Here is a 19,282-nt window from a genome sequence, read left to right as displayed (position 1 = left end):
TCAAAGCATGTTTCCGCATTATATATACACTTTAAGTATACGTTATTGAACTATAACGTAAGATTACGCCATACAGACTCGTAAACTGACTCTCTGACATCGTTTGTAAACTCCCTTATGGCCCGTGACAAGTTTATGACTCTCTGACATCGCTGTAAACACCCTTATGGCCCACACACCGAATCACCCAAGGTGCTTCGGTTATGTCAAGTTGTTTACACATCTACATTGGAGAAACTAACACAGTAACTATTTCCCTTTTTAATTAGTTATCCAATTCGTGGTATATTTTTTCCTGTCTGCTCTCAAGCGACTTACTTTACACATTGCAGCCATAAACCCTTATCTTCATGCAAACGTACGTCGAAGACCATGACTTTGGAACGAAGCGCAGGAAACCAGCTGTGATTGGATCCTTCAGCCAGCGTGTCTCTAAAGTGAATCGATCTGAATTTCCCGTAAAGATCTGCGATGGTGGTTAACATTAGTTGTGCGTGAGAGAACGACCGACAGACAGACATTAAGACAGACGGACAGACAGAAAGTCTAGCTAATAAATGAGACGAAGGACAGAAATTGCAAACAATTTGGTAAGGGATATCAAAATGTCGAAAATATTGTAGTACCTTATCTTGACCATCCTCTTGGTAGGTAACCCATGTTTCTCCATCCTCGCTCCACTGAACCGTGTACAGCGTGACCCAGTTGTCAAGGTCAGCACCCTGAGTGCCGACACCTAGAGTAACAAGCATGTTGGACGTTTTAAAGTTAATCTCAGAAAAAAGTTCCACCTTCCTTGCAACTTGTAGAAGTTTCTTTCATTAGAAACAAAGAGCACCCCTCACAATGTCGATAAATTTCTTTGAAACTGAAATCTACTGTACCTGAAATTTTCTTTTCACCATCCAATTCCACAGTTATCCACTGAAACTTTTCAGAATTTCCAGCGCACCAGGCGTTATTTTTCTGCACTTCCCCGCTGCTGGCTCGCGCTTTAAAACTAAGCTCTGAAGAGCAGGCTGAGGAAATGACACATAAAATCAAACGCTTGTGGCTCTGCAGTTGTTATTTGAAGGTATGCTTACTATCATCCTAAAACATCACCAAAGCGACGCCCAGTATTCAAAGCAATATACTGCTCTATAATTCTTTCATTCCTTCCACCAAAGTACTTTTCTGTAGTAATCTAGCTCCTTATTTCAAGTGTCGCTGTTTGAATTTTTGATACGTCAAAAATCCTCTACCAATGAGAGATGGAACTAGACCATACAATAAGTCACGAGAGATGAAAAGAAAAGCAAGTTGTAGCAACATTTTTAAGTGATGATGAACTTGCTGTATAGAAGACGTACCTATTGTCTGAGACACGAAACCTAAACTGATGAATTTATAGACCACTCGTAAAACTTGTTTGAACCAAACTACACATTCTCCATATCCTCGTCTATGTGAATATGATATGAATGATGCTGTTTATCGTACGAACAAGTTTTCAGCAGCCTTTGAGCCCGTGAGGATTTTTTACAAAATGAGTACTTTTCATGTGATTTCATGAGTGAATTGAAGATTACCCTCGAAAGGGTTACCGTTATGGTTTTCAAGGAAGACGTGAGCAGTTTTAACTGCTAAAACCATTGGGGAGTACTACAGTATGGTGATTGGGCATGAAAAGTGTGCAATCCTTCTTCACAGAGCTAGATCTACACTGTATTATGGCTATTACTAAAACTACTGCGAATACCTGCCCCTGAATAAAGCGGAACCATATCGTCCTGATCTCACGAATGCAAATTTCAAATTTCTCGCACTACATTTTCTAAAAACTTTCGCGCTTTCAAATATGCTCTAGATATATTTGAACTTAATTCGCAGCGTCAAATGGTTCAATGAAGACTGCATTACTGGTTAATAACTCACGCGGGATGTTCTCTATCCGGTAAACAGCATTTGCCTTTCTCTTGCCGACCCCTTCATAACACTTATCAGTCGGTCCATCTTTTGCAAACGTTTTCCCTGCATTTTCTCCGCTCCAGCACTCGGCATAGAACTGCACCGAGAAATATTCATATCTACAAGGAAAAAAATTAACGAGACCTTCGTTGGCTTCTAAAAGGGTACGGTTTGCCCGCTAACCGCGGGTATTACAGTCTTAGGCTCTCGAAACTATGCAATATTAACCTCTTACTAACCGATCGTGAGGGCCCTACTGGGGAACACCGGCGCGAGGTCGTGGCAGTACTTACCAAGAGCAGCGAGTTCCTTAAACTAACGCACGAGGGCTAATATCTCTCGGTATGGCTCAAGCCAACGATGTCAGTAAGTAGTTTATTGTATGGTACTCGGGCCAAACTTGGTTCTTTTGAGTCAGCCAGTTTTCACGAACAAAAATACATTGCTTAAGACCGTTTCCGTAAAAACGGTCCGTATGACAAAATTATTCTGATCAGGTAAGAACCGAAGGGCTACCTTGCCATGTAAACAGTTTACAGTCTTTTGTTTTAGCAGATAACAGACATCGCTCCTCAAACCTTCGTGGAGAATAAGGCCATTATGCAACATTCTCAAACAATTGCTAGCCCCACTCAAATTGAGCTAACCGCCTCCCGGTTAACTCAATGGATAGAGCGCCGGACTGTTGAGCGGGAGGTCGAGGGTTCGAGCCCCGGCTGGACCAACACTCAGATCTTAAAATTACTGAGGAGAATGTGCTACCTTTCTATAATATCAGGAAATGGATAAACATTCTAGTCTTCTGGGATAAGGACGAATAAACCGTAGGTCCCGTCTCCTGCAGGGTTGGGGTAGGAGACGTTAATTTCCCACGCACGAGATCACTGTGTGGTGGATGTCCTCCCCTGGGGTGGGATGGGTGGGTACTAGGGCCCGCAGTAATTGGCGCAAGCTGTTGCGGGGTCCCTGCCTGTCGGCGAAGCTAATAAATTAGATAAGGTGTAAATGAGCTTTTTGGGGCATCGAAAAGATCATAGTGACACCTAAAAGAGAGACTGAAATAACCTGCTCTTCTTCGCCTCAGTTGCACAAGCTTCTACCGTCTTCCTAAGGTTGTACCAATCAATTTCTTTCCTCTTATTTGCAATTAACATCGGCAGCGGACGAGGCTGCTTGCCTTTGTCGTTGAAACAGCCAATGTATACAAAGGTCGGTGGTTTGACTGAAAAAGAAAATTTACTATCTAAGCATAATTCTTTCCTGGAAGCTCTTTGATAACCTATAAGACGCTGGGAATTATGAAAATGATGCATGGTACTTCGCATCGTAAAAGATTTTCGAAGCTTATCAATATCATGAAGTTCTCAGTAACGAATCACATACAGTAACGCAACTGTTACAAAACAGGAAATGTTTTGGAAATTATGACTGAAATGAAATCGCAAGTTTGGCTCTGAGCTTCATAACTTGCTGGCACGTCATTGATAGGTGCGGTAATGCTGACATTCTTCATGTGACCAACAATAAAAACTGAACATATCATCTTACCTGTGCCGGCAGTAGTTGGCGCTACTGTGGTTGGAGGAAGAGTAGTTGGAGCTTGAGTGGTCGGTTTTTCTCCAGGTCCTCCGCTCTGACCTGGGAATCAAGAAAATCTCAAATATAATTATTCAACGTCTCACTGACTCCGGCAAAGCATTTTCAGAGTGATGTTTGACTTGCCCGGAGGAAATCAAAGCATACCCATATGAAAGCAAAAGAACTCCAGTTTCGACAACTAAAATTAATTCAAGTGCTAACATCGCCGTTATCATTCATTCGCACATGTGGTTGTTCAGTCCTGCTCTTATTGCCTTGATCAGTAACATCTCTTATCACTTACAGTCTTCTCTCTCCTCTTTCTCGTCATCTCTACACCGGGTTGGTATTCCATTGCAGTTGTCAGCCTGTCTGATCTTCTTGAAGCCGCCTGACTCATTTTTAACTCTCACCTCAACATAACAATTGGTTTCGGCGTTGAAACTCTTTCGCGTCCAGTTTCCCCAAAAGCAAATGATCTGATTACAGTTACCTGTGAATTGCAGATGAGTACATCGAAAATGAATAGATATATGAATAAATAAAAACAAAAATTTGTGTGTTTGGCTTTCAAGCAAAAGTTCATGTTAAGTGCAGAACTGGAATGCATTATTTGCTTGTATCAAGTTCATTTTATGATTACCTTAACCCTTAATAAGATTGGTTAGTGGACTGATGAAGATGACCCTAAAGACTTTACAGAGTTTGTGCTTCTACACTCGCCTTACCGTTCAATGATTAATCAATTGACGAATTTAAATGACTTTTGCTAATTTTTAAAACTTTTATTTTACCTTTTAATTGCATCTTATATCAAGTGTATGTTTCCTTTTAAGTCTGTAAAATTTTATTTCTTTGATTTACGCTGTCTCCACACCGAAAGAGTGAAGTAGAAACGAAAGAGTGTTACCTTTTCACTCCCAAAATCTCATTAGTAATAGCGGAGCTCGCAGCGCGCGCAGCGAAGCCCCATAATTATTCAAAACGGTAGTAGTAACCCATCATGCCGAAAAAAAATTGGACTTATGAAAAATGCGAGCTCCGCTTTTAGGCTTGGCTAAATCTATATATTACTCCTTACCGCCTGCCATACATTTCCAATTTATGTTATTTCTGAGAATTTGGTATTGGTTCAACTAATATTCCCCTAATGGATGTTTTTCTTACTTTTCTTATATGTCTGCTTGATATTGTATTTATATTGCAAGCTGAAATTTTGTCAGGATCACTCTTAGGAGTTAAAGTTTTAACAAGATTTTTCACGATCGACTTACATTCGGTCCTAGTCTCCTCTCGAATTGCGCGACACGATTCCAAACCATCGCATGTTCCTCTTTCAATCCATTCAAGTGATTTGTTAAAGTCACGTTTTCGAATTTGTACAGCACATCCCACGTCCGGAATCTTCTCTGACCAAGCACTCCACTCTTTCAGTACGCAGTCTTCTCTAAAGGAACAATTACCTACAAGCACAAATTTGTAGAAGTCATGACATTTTTAAATCATTTGCTGGGACATGCAAAACTACGGTTAACGTGAAGGAAACCGTAATATATTAGCTTGGCAACAACGAAGAATATCACAGTGGAAAGAGGATTGGGAATGAAAAAATTGCCTCTTGCATAAGGAAAAGATATCCCTGAATTTTTCAAGGACTACAAAACTTGAAACCTCATAACTTGTTTGACTGAGGTAGAGAACCGGTTGGAAACTGAGGCGAAAAAGGTAGTTTGCTTTTTGATTGTTCATTCCATCCTACCATCCGTCATTCTCTTTTGCTGAGTGTCTAAATCTCTCTGTGACACTTTACAAAAATGTATTTTATTTTGTCTAATTTTTTTTCAGTCAATTTGATGGTAACTCTACCCTGTCAGCTAAAACTCTTTTCAGGTTTTCACCATACATGAAGTAAAAACTTCTCCTTACGATTTTAGCTCGTTCTAGTTGGAACTCAGTATGCTATATCAGGTTTACAATTCATGCCGTGGTCACTTCTCATGGGTCATTTCTTTTTTTAAGTAGGGGAAAGTGGTTGACCTGATACGAGAGACGTCCAAACGACACCTTCAAGGATACAGTTTAATCCAACCAGTAGATCCCGACAGCCTTTATATAAGTAAGAAATGTAGGTCCTTACACCACGTCCTTGTCTCTGGTGGCACATCGGGGCAGCTCGTCTGAAGTCCTTGACAGTTTTCTGCTTGGAAAATTTCGCGTTGTGTCGTGGTGACATCTTTTGTTCTCACTTGTTGTGCACATCCGTCTTTCGGTAATTCACCTTTCCAAGGATTCCAATCGCTGATGTTACAAGTAACATATCCACATTTGCCTGAGGTCAAAACAACATTTTAACATAAACCACAGCATATTAGAAAGGAGAAAGAAACCCTAGCCCTGTATTTTTATCTTTCAAAGGGACACTCGTTTTACACAAGTTTATCAACGATTAGTAAATAATTTATATATAACCAATCAGCCGATCAGTTCTTTGATAGATAAATCAGTAAGTTGTAAGTGATGGATAAATAGGATCAAGGGGAGAAAAATATTATTTTTGATTAGTTGATTTTCATGGTTAATGAGACTTATTCTTCCTTTCACATATCTTTTAACGGTGCGAGTGCCTGATAGACTATATGAAATAGAATTTATATATTTCAGATTCAAGTTTCAAACATGTGGTATGTGCTAAATTTTGACAACAAATACCATTCGTCTACCAAGTAGACAAATTTACTTTCACGAAAACTATACACTTACACGTTGTCCTTGTTTCCTCTTTCGCGGCTGGGCAAGAAGTGACAAGTCCATCACAAGTCTCTCCAGAACTGAACTTTTCTCTAGCAACGTACTCCCTCGTTCGTTTCTCCTTCCCACATTGCTCTGGGGCCAAAGAAGGACCGCTCCAATCAGACCACTCGCCGAGATCACATTCCACGTGCTTGCATTTACCTAATATTAGGGGTTAAAAATCATGCGCTTTGGTATAATTTCTAGCTTTAAGGCACCTTTTAGAAGTCTAAATGTAGAAACTGAAACGTGTTCCGCCCATGTTCATTTGATACTTTTTCTTACATTCATTTATTCATTCGTTCACTTCTTCATTCATTCATTACCATAACTTTAATTAAATCAATTTCCATCTTACTTACAAAATGTCCTGCTCTCCTTTGGATCTGTTACACAAGACGTCAACAAGCCACTGCAGTCTTGCTGCAGCGAGTGTTTCAATGGATGAACATAACCCCGTGTCCTCGTCTGCAATTCACACCCTTCTTCTGTTATCGGGTTTTCCCATTCACCCCAAGGTTTGAGATCGCACGAGTCTCTGTATCTGCATTTACCTTTTGATAATTAAGTTAAAAATGACGATGCACAATTAGTGATCAGAATTGTAATTAAAAAGTATGGAAAGGAATTCAGGCCTAGACGGGGCATGAGCCTGTGCCTCGCACCTCATAGTTAACTATTGGGTATCACTTCCCACTGAGTTCATTTTCCTCATTAGCCAGAAGAATCGTAGCCATGTTCTTTTTTTTTTTTTAATTTTTAAGATGACCCTTTCATTTATTATACGTTTACAAAAACGATTTTTAGTCAACAGGTTTCTTTTTCTGTTAGTATTAAATATGTCATTTTTTTTACCTCAATTGAATATAGTCATATCGTGCGATTGATTCCGAAAGGGGGAAGCTTCTTACACAGTAAAACAACATCACATGGTTCTAAATTTCGAGAGTTTTTATGAAAAATTGTCTTCAAGGGTGTGGCTTACTTGGTCAGTGACCATACGGAAACTTACATTGCATTCTTTTGTCGACGATGTCGTCCGGGCAAGATTGTGGCAGGGGTGGACACTTGTCAGCATGCTTCTGATATTTAAAGGTCAGGGTGTATGTCTTCCTTCTCGTCTGTTTCTGACCACATTGACCTTCTTGGAGCTCCTTTGGTTCCCACTCTGACCAATTGCCAAGAGAGCAGGTGGCATATTTACAGCTACCTGTTTTAAAAAAATTAATAATCGTTATAAGTCCATTTTTTTCAAGATCTGGCTCATTGGCTTGTTTGCTGGTCTAGTGGCAGTTTACACTGACTGTTTATCAAAACACTGAAACTGTACGATTGGCTACTTACAATTTGTACGGGTTTCTTCGAGGGCCTGTGGGCACTCCTGAGGGAGATTGCCTGGACATTGGTTTACATGTTGCTCATAAACTATTGACTTGGTATACCCTCTTGTTCGATTCTGCTGACCACAGGTTCCCTGTGCGACAGAGCCTTTCCACTCGCTCCAGTCTTCCCACGCACAATCCGCTTTGGGACAGCTGCCTGCAAAGTTTATGTGGCCACAAACTCATTTTGTTGTGGAAATCGAACAAGGAAAACGTAGCGCAAATGTATGTTACGATTTCAAGAACTCAGATTCACTTCGTCAAGTTGCATTTTTCGGAGGAAAATATCCACTTTAGCCGGTAAAGCTATGAGGCGTTTAATTGTTTGTAAGACAGTAAAGTGCCAGGTGGATAGGTAAGTAAGTCAGTCGGTCAGTCAGTTGTCCACAGACCATCAGAATGCAAAGAGATAAGTTACTTTTGGCACTTACACATCTTTCGATAGTCCGTCTCTGAAAGAGGACACTTGGTTGGTACGGAGTTACAAGACTCAGTTTGTTGCTCCAAAGACCAGGTCAAAGTGTACGGTCTGATTCTGTTCTGCATCCCACAACTTCCCTCTGTTATGTTCCCAGTCCACGCCTCCCAAGATCCATGCTGGCAATTGGCCTTTCGACATACACCTAGATTAAAACAGGCCAAAATAAGTAAAACCAATGGAACCCAACCACAACGATTATTGCGACACATCATACTCTTTTCAAAAATAGAAGAAGGAAATGGCGGCCCTTTTCTTGGCCTTTTGAGCATAGAGACAAACTAAAATCGTTAATTAACATCATTAGATCATCAGTGTATTGCAATCTTAAGTCGTAGAAAAAAGACGAAGCGGAATCAGAGGCAGTTAATTTATACTACGCGCACAAAACGGATCCAGGCAACGGGGAAAAAGTATACTCTCGGTAACATTCCCTAATCATATAATTCCCCCTCCTCCAAAATAGGCCGCGTTATTTTTTGTCGTTTGAAAGTCATCCAACCCGGTGGGGAAAAAATATCTTTAGTATTCTTTAGTATGCAGGTTAGAAAACCTGTAATATTTTTGAAAGGAAAAATTGTACAGCCTTAAAGATATAAGAACATTTTGATGTGAAAGGGCTAGACCAAATTCAAATGAACTACGATTCTGGAGTCTTTGTTGAGGGAGATGTGGGAGTTGGGAGGAGTGGGTAGGAACTCGTCAGCCTACTAGCTTAGCCACTTACCTTAAAATTCTCAGCAAATGCACGAATCTTCTTAGGGGGTGTCTCATCAGAGAAAAGGTGCGGATGAGAACTTTTACAGTGATGACAATTGATAGGACCGTGATTATAAATAGTACAAACTTTTACTTCATTAGTTTTGGTAAAAAAAAAATAAAATAAAATAAAACGATGATCATCGTGTCCGGGATGATTTTCCTGTAAGAATAAGATGACATATATGTAAAATCGGTAATCATAACTTACATTGCTGTCGCTTCTCAACCGGTGAAGGAGGACACCAAATGTTGAGTCCACCACAGCTGAAGCGTCGATATTGAGTTTGAAGTGGATGGTTGTATGGTTTGGATCTTATCTGCTGGTAACATCCGGGTTGCTGAGCATTTACCTCTCCTCGCCAGGTTCCCCAGTTTCCAAAAGTACAGTCTTCTCTGAAAGTGCACGGTACTGTGAAGTGAAACAAACGATTTCGTGCATGAGTTATAACTTTCTACCAGGACGAGGGAGGTGGGGGATTTACTTAAGACAGTTTTGGGTAAAGTTACCCCGTTTATGAAACCGTGGCTCTGTTTTAGAAAAATCTGGTCAATCGGAGACCCGTTTTGAGCTTCATCAGAATATGTAGATTGTGACCTAAAACAACTTGGATCCATGTATAGATAAATGAAGAGATTTAGATCAAGAAATTAAGAATGCTTTATAGGAAGACAGTGCTGCCCCAGTTTTCATACCTGAGTCAAGATGTCCGGTCCATAAAAACGTCTAGTTAAAGGCTCAGAATAGTGATTTTATATTCCCTGATGAGGACTTAAGACCCAGAATCCACAGCCCTTCTAATCTCTCGGGAAAAACAAGGTACTTGATTCCCACCCCATCTCATGCCAAAACTATAACCACTATATGGAAAATTTGCGCAAGCGGAAAGAGTGTCTATAAGATATATGCGTAATTGACCTAGCGTGCGGTTTCGATAGCGGGATATTGGCCGAGGTTTTTGCGTTTTTTATGGACCGAGACGAAGGAGAGGTCCATAAAACCGGCCGAAAAAGAAGAGCGAGGCTGGTATCAGGCCACCTTAGCCTCACGCTTGGTCAATAAATGATTTATTATATAGAAAGAAGACTTCCCTTTGATAATAATCAAGAATACCTTATTTATTTCGAGAGCCGAGAAAGAAAACTGTGTTTGTAGCACAATAAACCTAAGAGGGTCGTCGGTTCAATTTTTTCTTTGTCTTAATTTTTTCTTTTTTCTTTCGCTTTTTGCGACTCCGCTGCCAACATTGTCCAAAAGCTACGAACTCTGTAAGTTCGCTCCACGCCCTTTTTTTTCTTGAGCAGGATCAGGGCTGGCAACCCCGAACGGGCAAGATGGGCCCATCTTGCCTACTCGGGTAGCCAATCAAAACACAAGATTCGCTTCATCTTGCCCGCGGGCGCTGCCATCTATATAATAAACGGACTTAAAAACAAACACGAACCTTTGCAGTTTTTTCCAAATTTATGGCATGTGTAGGTGTAATAATATTCATACTGAAAAAGAAAGAAACATGCATTTCACGAGATGAACTCTAATTTGTGATTGACGTCCGAGAATCTACAGTTCAGATTATGGTCATCATCCGATGAAACCGCTTTTCCTGGAAAACTCTGGAAATGGTGTGGTTTAAGCTTGCATATTACTTACACAACGTTTCGTCCAAAAACTCTATTAGGTCTCATCTCTAGAAAGTTGTCATTATGATATAAGACATACCCCCTTTTGTGAGGCACCGAACACTTCTTCAACCTCCTCAAAATCACATCCCTCCTCATAACATTCGTGATAAATGCCTCTTGGCACACGCGACTTTGCTATCATAAAGCTGTTAGCATCTTCTGAGCTGATCTGCACGTCATCTGCAAAATAAAGTAAACGTAATTTGATACTAGTTTATCATTCAATTTATTTCCTAGCTTCTCACTCTTTCAACCGTGCCCAATCTTTTTCAGTATTTTGGCCTTAAAAAAACCGCCCCATCATAGTTTACTTCGCTACGACGTTGAAAGAATCAAATTGTAAGTAAGATTCTGCGGTACATCAACTTCTTAGACATCTCAGTTTTAGGCCTACTCTGGGACCTTAAGTTGCCTTAAGTTGCCTTAAGCCGCCTTAAGTTGCCTTAAGTTGCCTTAAGTTGCTATTGGTTACGCAATGTTATAAGGGTTCCATAAATAATTACGCCAATTTTGATTTTATCACTTCAGTCAAATAAAATCATTTTAAGTCGCCTTAAGTCGCCTTAAATCGCCCAAAGTTACGGCGACCTAAGGCCCCAGAGTAGGCCTAGCTTTAAACACGGGCTTTTTTTTTTTTCAAATCTCAGTAGCTAGCCCACTTCGTTAACGCTAGGTTCCTACCAGATGATGTAGCATTTTCTGTCTATTGCAGCTGTACTCGCAGGTCTTTGTCCAAAGTGCCTGTGGGTTTGTCACGTTGTCGATAGCGGATAGTCTATCGAGAATCTTTCGCGATGCCAAAACAACAGTAAACTATACGACGACTCGCGACCTATAGTAACTGCGATTGTGCCGTTCATGGATCGGATTGTGACCAAACTGAATTGGTCAAGTAAAGCAATGATCCTCGCACTCACGGGTGTGCTGCAACTTAAGAAGCTTGAAAAAATTCGATTCAATTCCGTGCCCCTCAGATATCATTTGGGCACTACTACCACCTGAGCTACTAAGCCATACGTTGGGAGCGAAGCAAACTTGTGATCAGATTCCTCTTCTAGAAAGGTGAACCTTATTAAAAGGTTTACTTTGCTCCCAACGTGTGAACTTCGAACTTTGTCTTTTAGAAAACTGTGCTCAAGCTGTGAATATTAAACTCATTAGTCCCTTAAGGCGCGTTCAAAATGAATTCTTTAATTGCACTGAGAAAATGCAGCTGCTAATTAGTATGGGGAAAATGCTCCAGTAACTACACGATGCTGTTCATCGATTGAAACATTAAGATAAACTTCTAGTCGTAATTTACCTTAATAAACTTCGTCAAAAAGTTTTTAATTTTATCTAGACTTCTCGAATTTTTCATTGTAAGAGAGTTTCACTGATTGAAAGGACTCACCGTGTAGGTGTGATGTTGAAACGTTTGCATCCTGGGAACGTTCTTATTTGCACTGTCGGCATAGTGTCCTTTCTTAATTAAGGACATATTTAGATACGAACTTTCTTTGCGGAGATATATTTTACTAAGGTGTCGAGATATTGAAATGAATAGATAACGTAGACGTTCTTAAATAGTCTTGGGAAACAAAATATAATCTCATGTCTTGGGGGAATAAAAGCAGCAAGGAAAGGGAAAGGAAATCATAAAGTCGATAGATCCCGTCGAAACCGCGAAAGTTCTGAACGTACCGACCACAAAAATCACATAGATCCTAGGGGTAGACATGCGTACACACTGCATACCTATATTAATTTCCGTCTCATCGTGATGCAGGGTCACTTGGATCGCCGCTAGGGTCTTGGTGTAAACGAGAGCTTGTTCGTAGGCTAAGGTCGGTCTGTTACATGGACTGAAGCGGCTGCCAGAGGCGCTTGATAATGCTGACGTTCGATCTCAACCTTATCATTGTAACTAAAACACGTTTGTTGTTTAGAGTGCTTAAGACTTTACTTTACTGTTGAACATCTTGGAGACTTAACGGGTCCACAGTCATATCATCATTCTTATCGAGGGCGTAGCATCGAGATGGTTAGGTAAAACTCCTGTTTGTTAGATTCTTTTTCGTTTCCTGATATAATCATTGTCTTGATTTAAAAACTACTTATATCTCGATCTAAGCCAAGTTAAGTTAAGCTCGACACAACAAATGAAATACACCTCTTTGGGGAAAAGAACCAACAGACTTTGAACAAGCCCCCGGCCTAACCACAACTCACTCGTTTTAATCCTGTTCGTCCTTTTCGACCGGGTTGCATTGTCATTGAATGTATGGATTTGTTTAAATTCAATTCCACATAATCTGCCCTATCGCTTGGGTATTCTCGGGATGGTTTGGGTGATCCGAATGATTCTAACAAAAGAATCCTGGCTTAAATACAAAAACCGTTTGCACAATGTGAGTCTTTAAAATGACAGAAATCAAACCTTTTTTTTCAGTATTTTTGCAAGGTGAACATTCTATTTTAACCAGTATTGTGAGTTCCAAGTGTGAACTGGCTCAGTTGACAAAGTTTTGTTTTAAATCAAAAGGAAATATTGACTTCTTACTTCATTTAGCAATTGTTTCATTTCTACAATGGCTGAAATGGGTGACAATTGATGTCTCGACGAAAAATGCTAGCGTTGACGGCTGTCTCCACACAGATGGGCTGCTATTTACTTCAGTTACTGTGTTAAGCACGATCTCTTTGTACACTTGTCTTTTTAGCTTAAGTTGTAGGTAATTGTGTTTCGTTGTAAAGAAAGAAAAGATCGAGGTGTACGTCGATAGTATGTCGAAACCGCAATGTACAGCAGATCGTCTTCAGGTAACAAATTAAAACTTTTCCCTTCACAAAAATGAATATGTAAATTTTGACTTCAAGCTGAAATGCTTGATAATCTCCGAAAAAACTGCCTATATTTAGTTTTCAAAATCATTTATACAAACATCCCACAGAAACAAGCTCAACGAAAAAGCTGTTCACTCGAAATTAAAGAAAAAAGTTCAGTAAGGCCTATTTCTTGCTCGCACATAATTCTCTAGCATACCTTCCATAGCAGATCTTTGAAAATGATGCAATCAGGTTATCTGAGTTCTCTAATGACAGACTTGAAATAAGGGACTTACTGCTTTATAATTTGAAAATAAGAACAGTTCTTTTAAGTAATGATTTCATCCATTAATGCCGGCAAGAGCTGGTTTGTTTTAAGATAGGAAAATATGTCTGTGAGAAGTTTTTGCAAGTCTTAATTTCCGTACTTTGTTTCATTTCTGCATTTTTAAGTTTAGGCTCCAGTCAATTCGAGAAATAAAAACGGAACCATCTCATATTCAATTCATTGAGAGCCTTAGAGCGAAGTCGAATCGTTAAGGGAAACTTCAAAAATTGTTTTTTAATAGCACCAATTAATTTATCAAAATTGTCGTTATTTTTTAAGATTACGAAATTGTTTACCTTTTCCAAAAGCGTTCAGGATAAAAATAGTCAAAAGTAGAAAAGTAATCTTCTCCATCATTCTTCACAACCTTCTTTGCTCCACGGTACGCCTTGATAAAATGCAGTCTACCGGTAAAGTTCTCAGAATACATAATGCTCAGCAAAAATATTTATTTAGCTGCCAAAATTTTTTCAACTACGTAAGCCACTTAGAAACTTTTCTTTTGTATGTAAATGGTTGCACGGTCAGTTTTGTTTTTTCTTCTTTATTTAATAAGGTGATGGGTTTTTTAATTTGGCTTTACGGTATCATGTACAAAAAAATATCATTTACGACTACAAACATTTTTCATTAAAATTACTATAACGTGCCAAAAAATAAATCTCGATTTCATAAGGCGCAATAAATACACATTGACAAGTAAAAACTCATCCTTAAGTTTTAACAACTGAATTGATAAAGTAAATCTGGCCACTATAAAGAGTTTCTAAAGCTAAAGTTTCGAGCATTAGTCCCTCGCCATTCGCTCCGAGGAAGAGCTAACGCTCGAAATGTCATCTTTAGAAACTCTTACGGCGGCCAATTTAAATTATCAATTTAGTTGATTAAATTACCTTGTAATACCTCCCACCGACACAGCACGGCTGAAGTTTCACTAGAACTGAACCTACCGCTTATAAATGATTACGCCGTGAATTAGAAGTCACTCTATAAAAACGCATTGCAATTTCAACTTAGCTACAGATGCCCCGGCGATAGACGCCGGACCAAGGGAAAGTACTTGCAAATAAAAAGTACACAGAATGTTGGCCGAAATTTTAGGGTTACTATGAATGCGTTTGATGCCGTTAAGGGTAATTTATCTACTAGCATCACAACTGATGCAAGAATGGTATCTTTTACATAAGAAGTATGGGAATAACTGATCTTTTTAAGATTGGAAAATAGCCGGACAAAGTAAATTATTCACTGTGCGACACATTTTAAACTTAGCTCAGCCTGGTCAGTACTGGACAACACGAAGTAATTGCTATAATACGATTTACTGTTCACAATAATGGTAGCGCTACAACTCGCAAAATTAACGTAAGTTGTTGTTGTTTTTTTTTTTCCTCATTCAGTCTTCTTAAACTAACCTTTGGAAGGCGAACGTGACGTCACTGTTACAATCAGAATAGCAGTTACAACTCTGCCGGTCCAACTCTTCATGACAGATTGAGAGGAAGCTAACCACATCACTCTATCGTAGGAAAAATTATAGCAATAGCAATTAAAAAGGTTCGAATCAAAAGTATATTCTGAACCGCTGACTGTGATAAATTTTTGTGTTTAGAGATTGTTAGAATCTAAGAGGGAGTATGCTTATGAACGTCTTCTCTATTCGCACGCGTCAAGGAGGGCTTAGGGAGAACCGGTCTTGAATTCACGGAAGAATGAGGAAAACTACCTTAAAATGGAAAGTCAACGCTGGTATAAAGTATTGCAGTAAACGCAGCTATTCGACAGGTGAATTAACAGGAATTAAAGGAAAAATTGCTGTTCAATAAAAGCAAGTTTACAAGAGAGAAATGATTTAATTTGAAACGAATGAAAAATAACGCGGCCTCACTGAAAAACATTATTTGTTAAGAAAACAGGAAAAGTTGCAACTTAACACATAGTGGGAAAATTTGCCACGCATAAAGTGTTGGTAGAATTAGGTAAGGGAAGAAATCATACAACGTTCTTCGGATGTTTTATATCACAAACATATGTCCATTGATACTGGTACGCGACATTAAAGATATAGCCGTGGCGAAAGTTGGAAGTGTAACGAGAACTTGGGGAGAAGAAATTGGAATCAAGGTCGTGTGGAATTGAGTGAGCTATTTAATCAGTGATGCGGTTATTAGAGCTGGCTAATATAAAACTCTTTACACAATTTTTTTAACGTTTTTTTCTCGAATTAAGGTAACTTTTTACAAAATTTGTGGTCCACAGAAATTTTAAGGTTACTCGTGAAGAGTCATTAAAAATCACTTAATTTTCGCGATTTTGATAGCAGTACTGTGTTTTTCTGTTGTAGTTTTGTCTTTGTAAATGGTACCCGCCACTTGGCGAGCGCGAGAACGGAAGATCATCATGAAAATAATGAAAAGCCTGCTCGCGGAAATTATCGAGCCATTCAATATCAGTGCATGCCGCGGATATTAAAGCAGATTTATTGAAACGTAAATTTACGCAATTTAATTACGTACATTTCCTTGCGATACGGAAAACATTGAAAAATTGTTGTTAATTTAAAAAAATTTCAAGTCAGTCTCGTCATAAAAAATATTTCATTGGCGTGAGTTATACATCGAAAAGCACCACTCGGCGTGCGGGGAATGGAAACTTGTCACGTGATCAAGCTCAAACCTCCCCACTCCCCTAGCTGGGATGGGGAGAGGCACTCCTCAATATTCTTGCGGAGTGCGCCGCCTGTTTCTCCAATCCTGATCCAATTTCAGACCAAAACATTCCTGCCATTTCTAACTCCCTTTTTCCAGGCCAGACTTCTAAATGCTAAACCCTTTCTCAGACCTGTCAGCGTCTGGAACCGATCATGAATTCGCTCCCAGTGTCAGCTTGAATGTATATTTTTGTTACTTCTCCTTCTCTTAGATTCCTCTCGAGTCGAAAAGGCAAATATGGGCATGCACTCTCGTGCTTTCATTTGGAAAACCATACTTGGTGGCCTTAAAGGCCCACTTTTATGGTCTTGAGTACCTGAGACAACACTACCCCCGAGTCACCCTGGGTGAGCTAACTTTTCACTTATTTCTTTACAAAACTCGGCAGGTAGGGTGGTAGGGTAACTCTGGCAGACGGGACAACCTTTTTCTCATGTAAACACCTTGTCTCGCCCACCCGAGACGAGACAACTCGAACAGAAAATACGTGCGCACACTATCACCAGATCCCGTGCGTATTACAGCTATTCTTTTCCTGTCGTGCGCCACTCTGTCGAATATATAACCTGGCCTGGCAGAACGAGGGTTAGCAGATGTCAAATTTCATATAAATGCTCCGTAGAGTTGTCTTCGGTAAAGGCTGGTTGTCTCGGGTGAGCCATAAGTGGGGCCTTTAGTTGGGTTGAAATATGCCCGTTTAATGGCCAAAAAGTTTCAAAAACCACACTGACTTTTCCAGCTGTCGCATATACTGTACCTTGGTCCTTTATTTCTAGGACAACTCTTCGGTGAATTCATATATTTTTTCAATTGTTCTCCTTTGTCTCTCATTATCACTTTCTATCTACAGTTTACAATGTGAACAATGCATCGTTCAAATTACCATACGAACGAAATGCGCTTTAATTGAATGAGCGAATCCAAACCAACACTTGGGAGTTCCCGAAATCGAAAGAAAGGGGTTTCTATAAATTTTCGACCTGAGTTAGAAAGAGCAAGCTTGAATCAAGATAAAACATCTTAGGAACTTCAAAATGGAATATATTATCGAATCGTTTCCGAGAATATGGTGCCGGTGTTGAAATGAATGTCAGCAGGGGAAATTACCTCATTAATGAAAACAAATGTAATTATTATAGGAATATATGTTCAGTTCCAATTAAGAGTGTAACTAAGGCGATGAACAGGCGCACAAACTATGATGACGGTTACACCCCATTGAGACCGTCCAAGGTCCAAGAGTTTAATCTTCAACCGGTAAAAGCCCTAAATTTAAACCGTTAACCGTCAAATCCGTAAAACATAAACAGCCAACCGTCAAAGCTACTCCCTTTTTCTGGCCTGATTTACTTATACTTGGTCCCCATCAATTTGGGGATATTCATAAAAGTTTCTTCTCACTCATTTAACATCGCGTTTGAATCCCCTGGCATAAATAATATAAGATGGTGGTCTCTGATTATTCTTTTGTGAGGGACGTAACATATATGTGCCTGTCTCACCAAATAATAATGCAATGATAAACCTGTACACTTGCAAATAGTCGGTGTCACCTTCAGCATACCTAGCCTTGGCTGCTTTCAAGTTATTTATCTCAGTCATGAAGACTACTTTTGCTGTGAAAAATAATTTTTTTCACTCTGGAGTGAAAAGTAGCGTGCTTACCGAAAGTAATTACCCAATTTATGCTCAGAGAATAAATATTCGCGCCATCTCAAATTTTTGACGCAAATTATACCCGGCCACATTCTCTATGCGGTGTTTGAGGCGAAATACACAGTACCTTAAAAAGCTTTGTTTTTTAAGTGTGGCCGATCCTCTTCTCTTGAATGCACATATACACTCGTATAAAGTTAGGACCTACCCTATTTCCTTCATTACAAGAACACGCAGAAAAGCTTTAGTTAGAAACTTCTTCCTCTCAATGAACTTTGATGACGTTAGCGATAGTTTTGTACTCACTGTATTGTTTATATACAATGTGGCTTAAAATAAAATAGCCGGTCCACTCGTAAATAGCCGGTCCACTCGTAAAATACACGGGAGGCAAAAGTTTAACAAAGCGTGATCATCCGCCCAACTGAGCACAAAGGTTTTTAAACTTTTGTTGTCAGAATTAAATCTTCAACAAAAAGATTCGTCACGGTCGCTGGACGATACCACTAAATGATAAAGAGAGAACGTTAAAAGACATTTCTAGAACATACCGTGATGATTGTTCCAGACAGTCAGAGGATTTCATCTTTCAATAATTTTGTAATTAATTTTCGCGGGCATTCATCCCAGCTTGTACTTTCACTGTAGTACATATTTGTGCTTCGCCTTTGGTTTCTGGGAAGCGGAGGTCAGCGGAGGCAAAACTGGGAGCGTGGAGAAAAGAGAATGACCTGCCCTCCGTAAAAACCAGAAAAAATTTGCCTGCAGAACGGACACAAAATTTTTTTTTGCACTTTTCAGCCGAAAGGAGGCAAGCACGTGGTGCAATTCCCCTCTGAGGGAGGAACGCAGAGAAATATCTGGGGAAAAAAAATAAACAGTCATCTGTGAAAACTAACCATACCTGTACTTGGTCCTGACATAGCTATATTTGGTCCCTCTCAATTTGGGGGTACTTTTCGAAAAACTTTCTTCTCACTTAACAAGGATAACGTTTAATAATAATAATAGTAATAATAACGATAATAATAAGCCTTATTTCAACTGATAAAACTAATCAGCAAGCTAATAGATTGGCTGGTATAAACTAGTGATCAGCATGATAAATAGTATCAATCAAAATCATGGAGAAACCCTAGTATAAAGAACGAAAGTCTGA

At 39.5% G+C, this 19,282-nt stretch overlaps 1 protein-coding gene across 5 annotated transcripts; it reads right to left on the bottom strand.

Moving 5' to 3' along the window:
- Nucleotides 1-318: 318 nt before the first annotated feature.
- Nucleotides 319-18,691, bottom strand: LOC111330138 (uncharacterized). Of its 5 annotated transcripts, none has more exons than XM_022934943.2 (19): nt 18,675-18,691; nt 15,172-15,275; nt 10,658-10,800; nt 10,383-10,434; nt 9,149-9,349; nt 8,132-8,323; nt 7,663-7,857; nt 7,331-7,528; nt 6,681-6,872; nt 6,289-6,480; nt 5,666-5,857; nt 4,803-4,991; nt 3,833-4,021; nt 3,499-3,588; nt 3,016-3,172; nt 1,918-2,069; nt 885-1,019; nt 627-736; nt 319-466 (listed from the first exon to the last, which is right to left on the bottom strand). In XM_022934943.2, exons 2-19 carry the CDS (start codon nt 15,269-15,271, stop codon nt 320-322), a joined length of 2,826 nt encoding a protein of 941 aa, XP_022790678.2. In that variant the 5' UTR covers nt 15,272-15,275; nt 18,675-18,691; the 3' UTR covers nt 319. The 5 variants fall into 5 exon arrangements, with proteins under 5 accessions (XP_022790678.2, XP_088599727.1, XP_088599726.1 ...); XM_088743601.1 differs by lacking the exon at nt 18,675-18,691 and adding an exon at nt 18,251-18,389; XM_088743600.1 differs by lacking the exon at nt 18,675-18,691 and adding an exon at nt 18,332-18,360.
- Between the last annotated feature and the right edge of the window lie 591 nt (nt 18,692-19,282).

The sequence above is a fragment of the Stylophora pistillata genome, chromosome 13, assembly GCF_964205215.1.
Source record: "Stylophora pistillata chromosome 13, jaStyPist1.2, whole genome shotgun sequence".
Classification (NCBI taxonomy): domain Eukaryota; kingdom Metazoa; phylum Cnidaria; class Anthozoa; order Scleractinia; family Pocilloporidae; genus Stylophora; species Stylophora pistillata.
This window is presented reverse-complemented; position numbering and strand designations above follow the sequence as displayed.

Excerpts from the sequence above, each read along its gene's own strand:
- LOC111330138 (XM_088743600.1), bottom strand. Across the intron at positions 7,529-7,662 it reads CGAAGAAACCCGTACAAATT|GTAGCTGTAAATATGCCACC; the intron begins GTAAGTAGCCAA and ends TTTTTAAAACAG. Across the intron at positions 737-884 it reads TGGTGAAAAGAAAATTTCAG|GTGTCGGCACTCAGGGTGCT; the intron begins GTACAGTAGATT and ends TTGTTACTCTAG.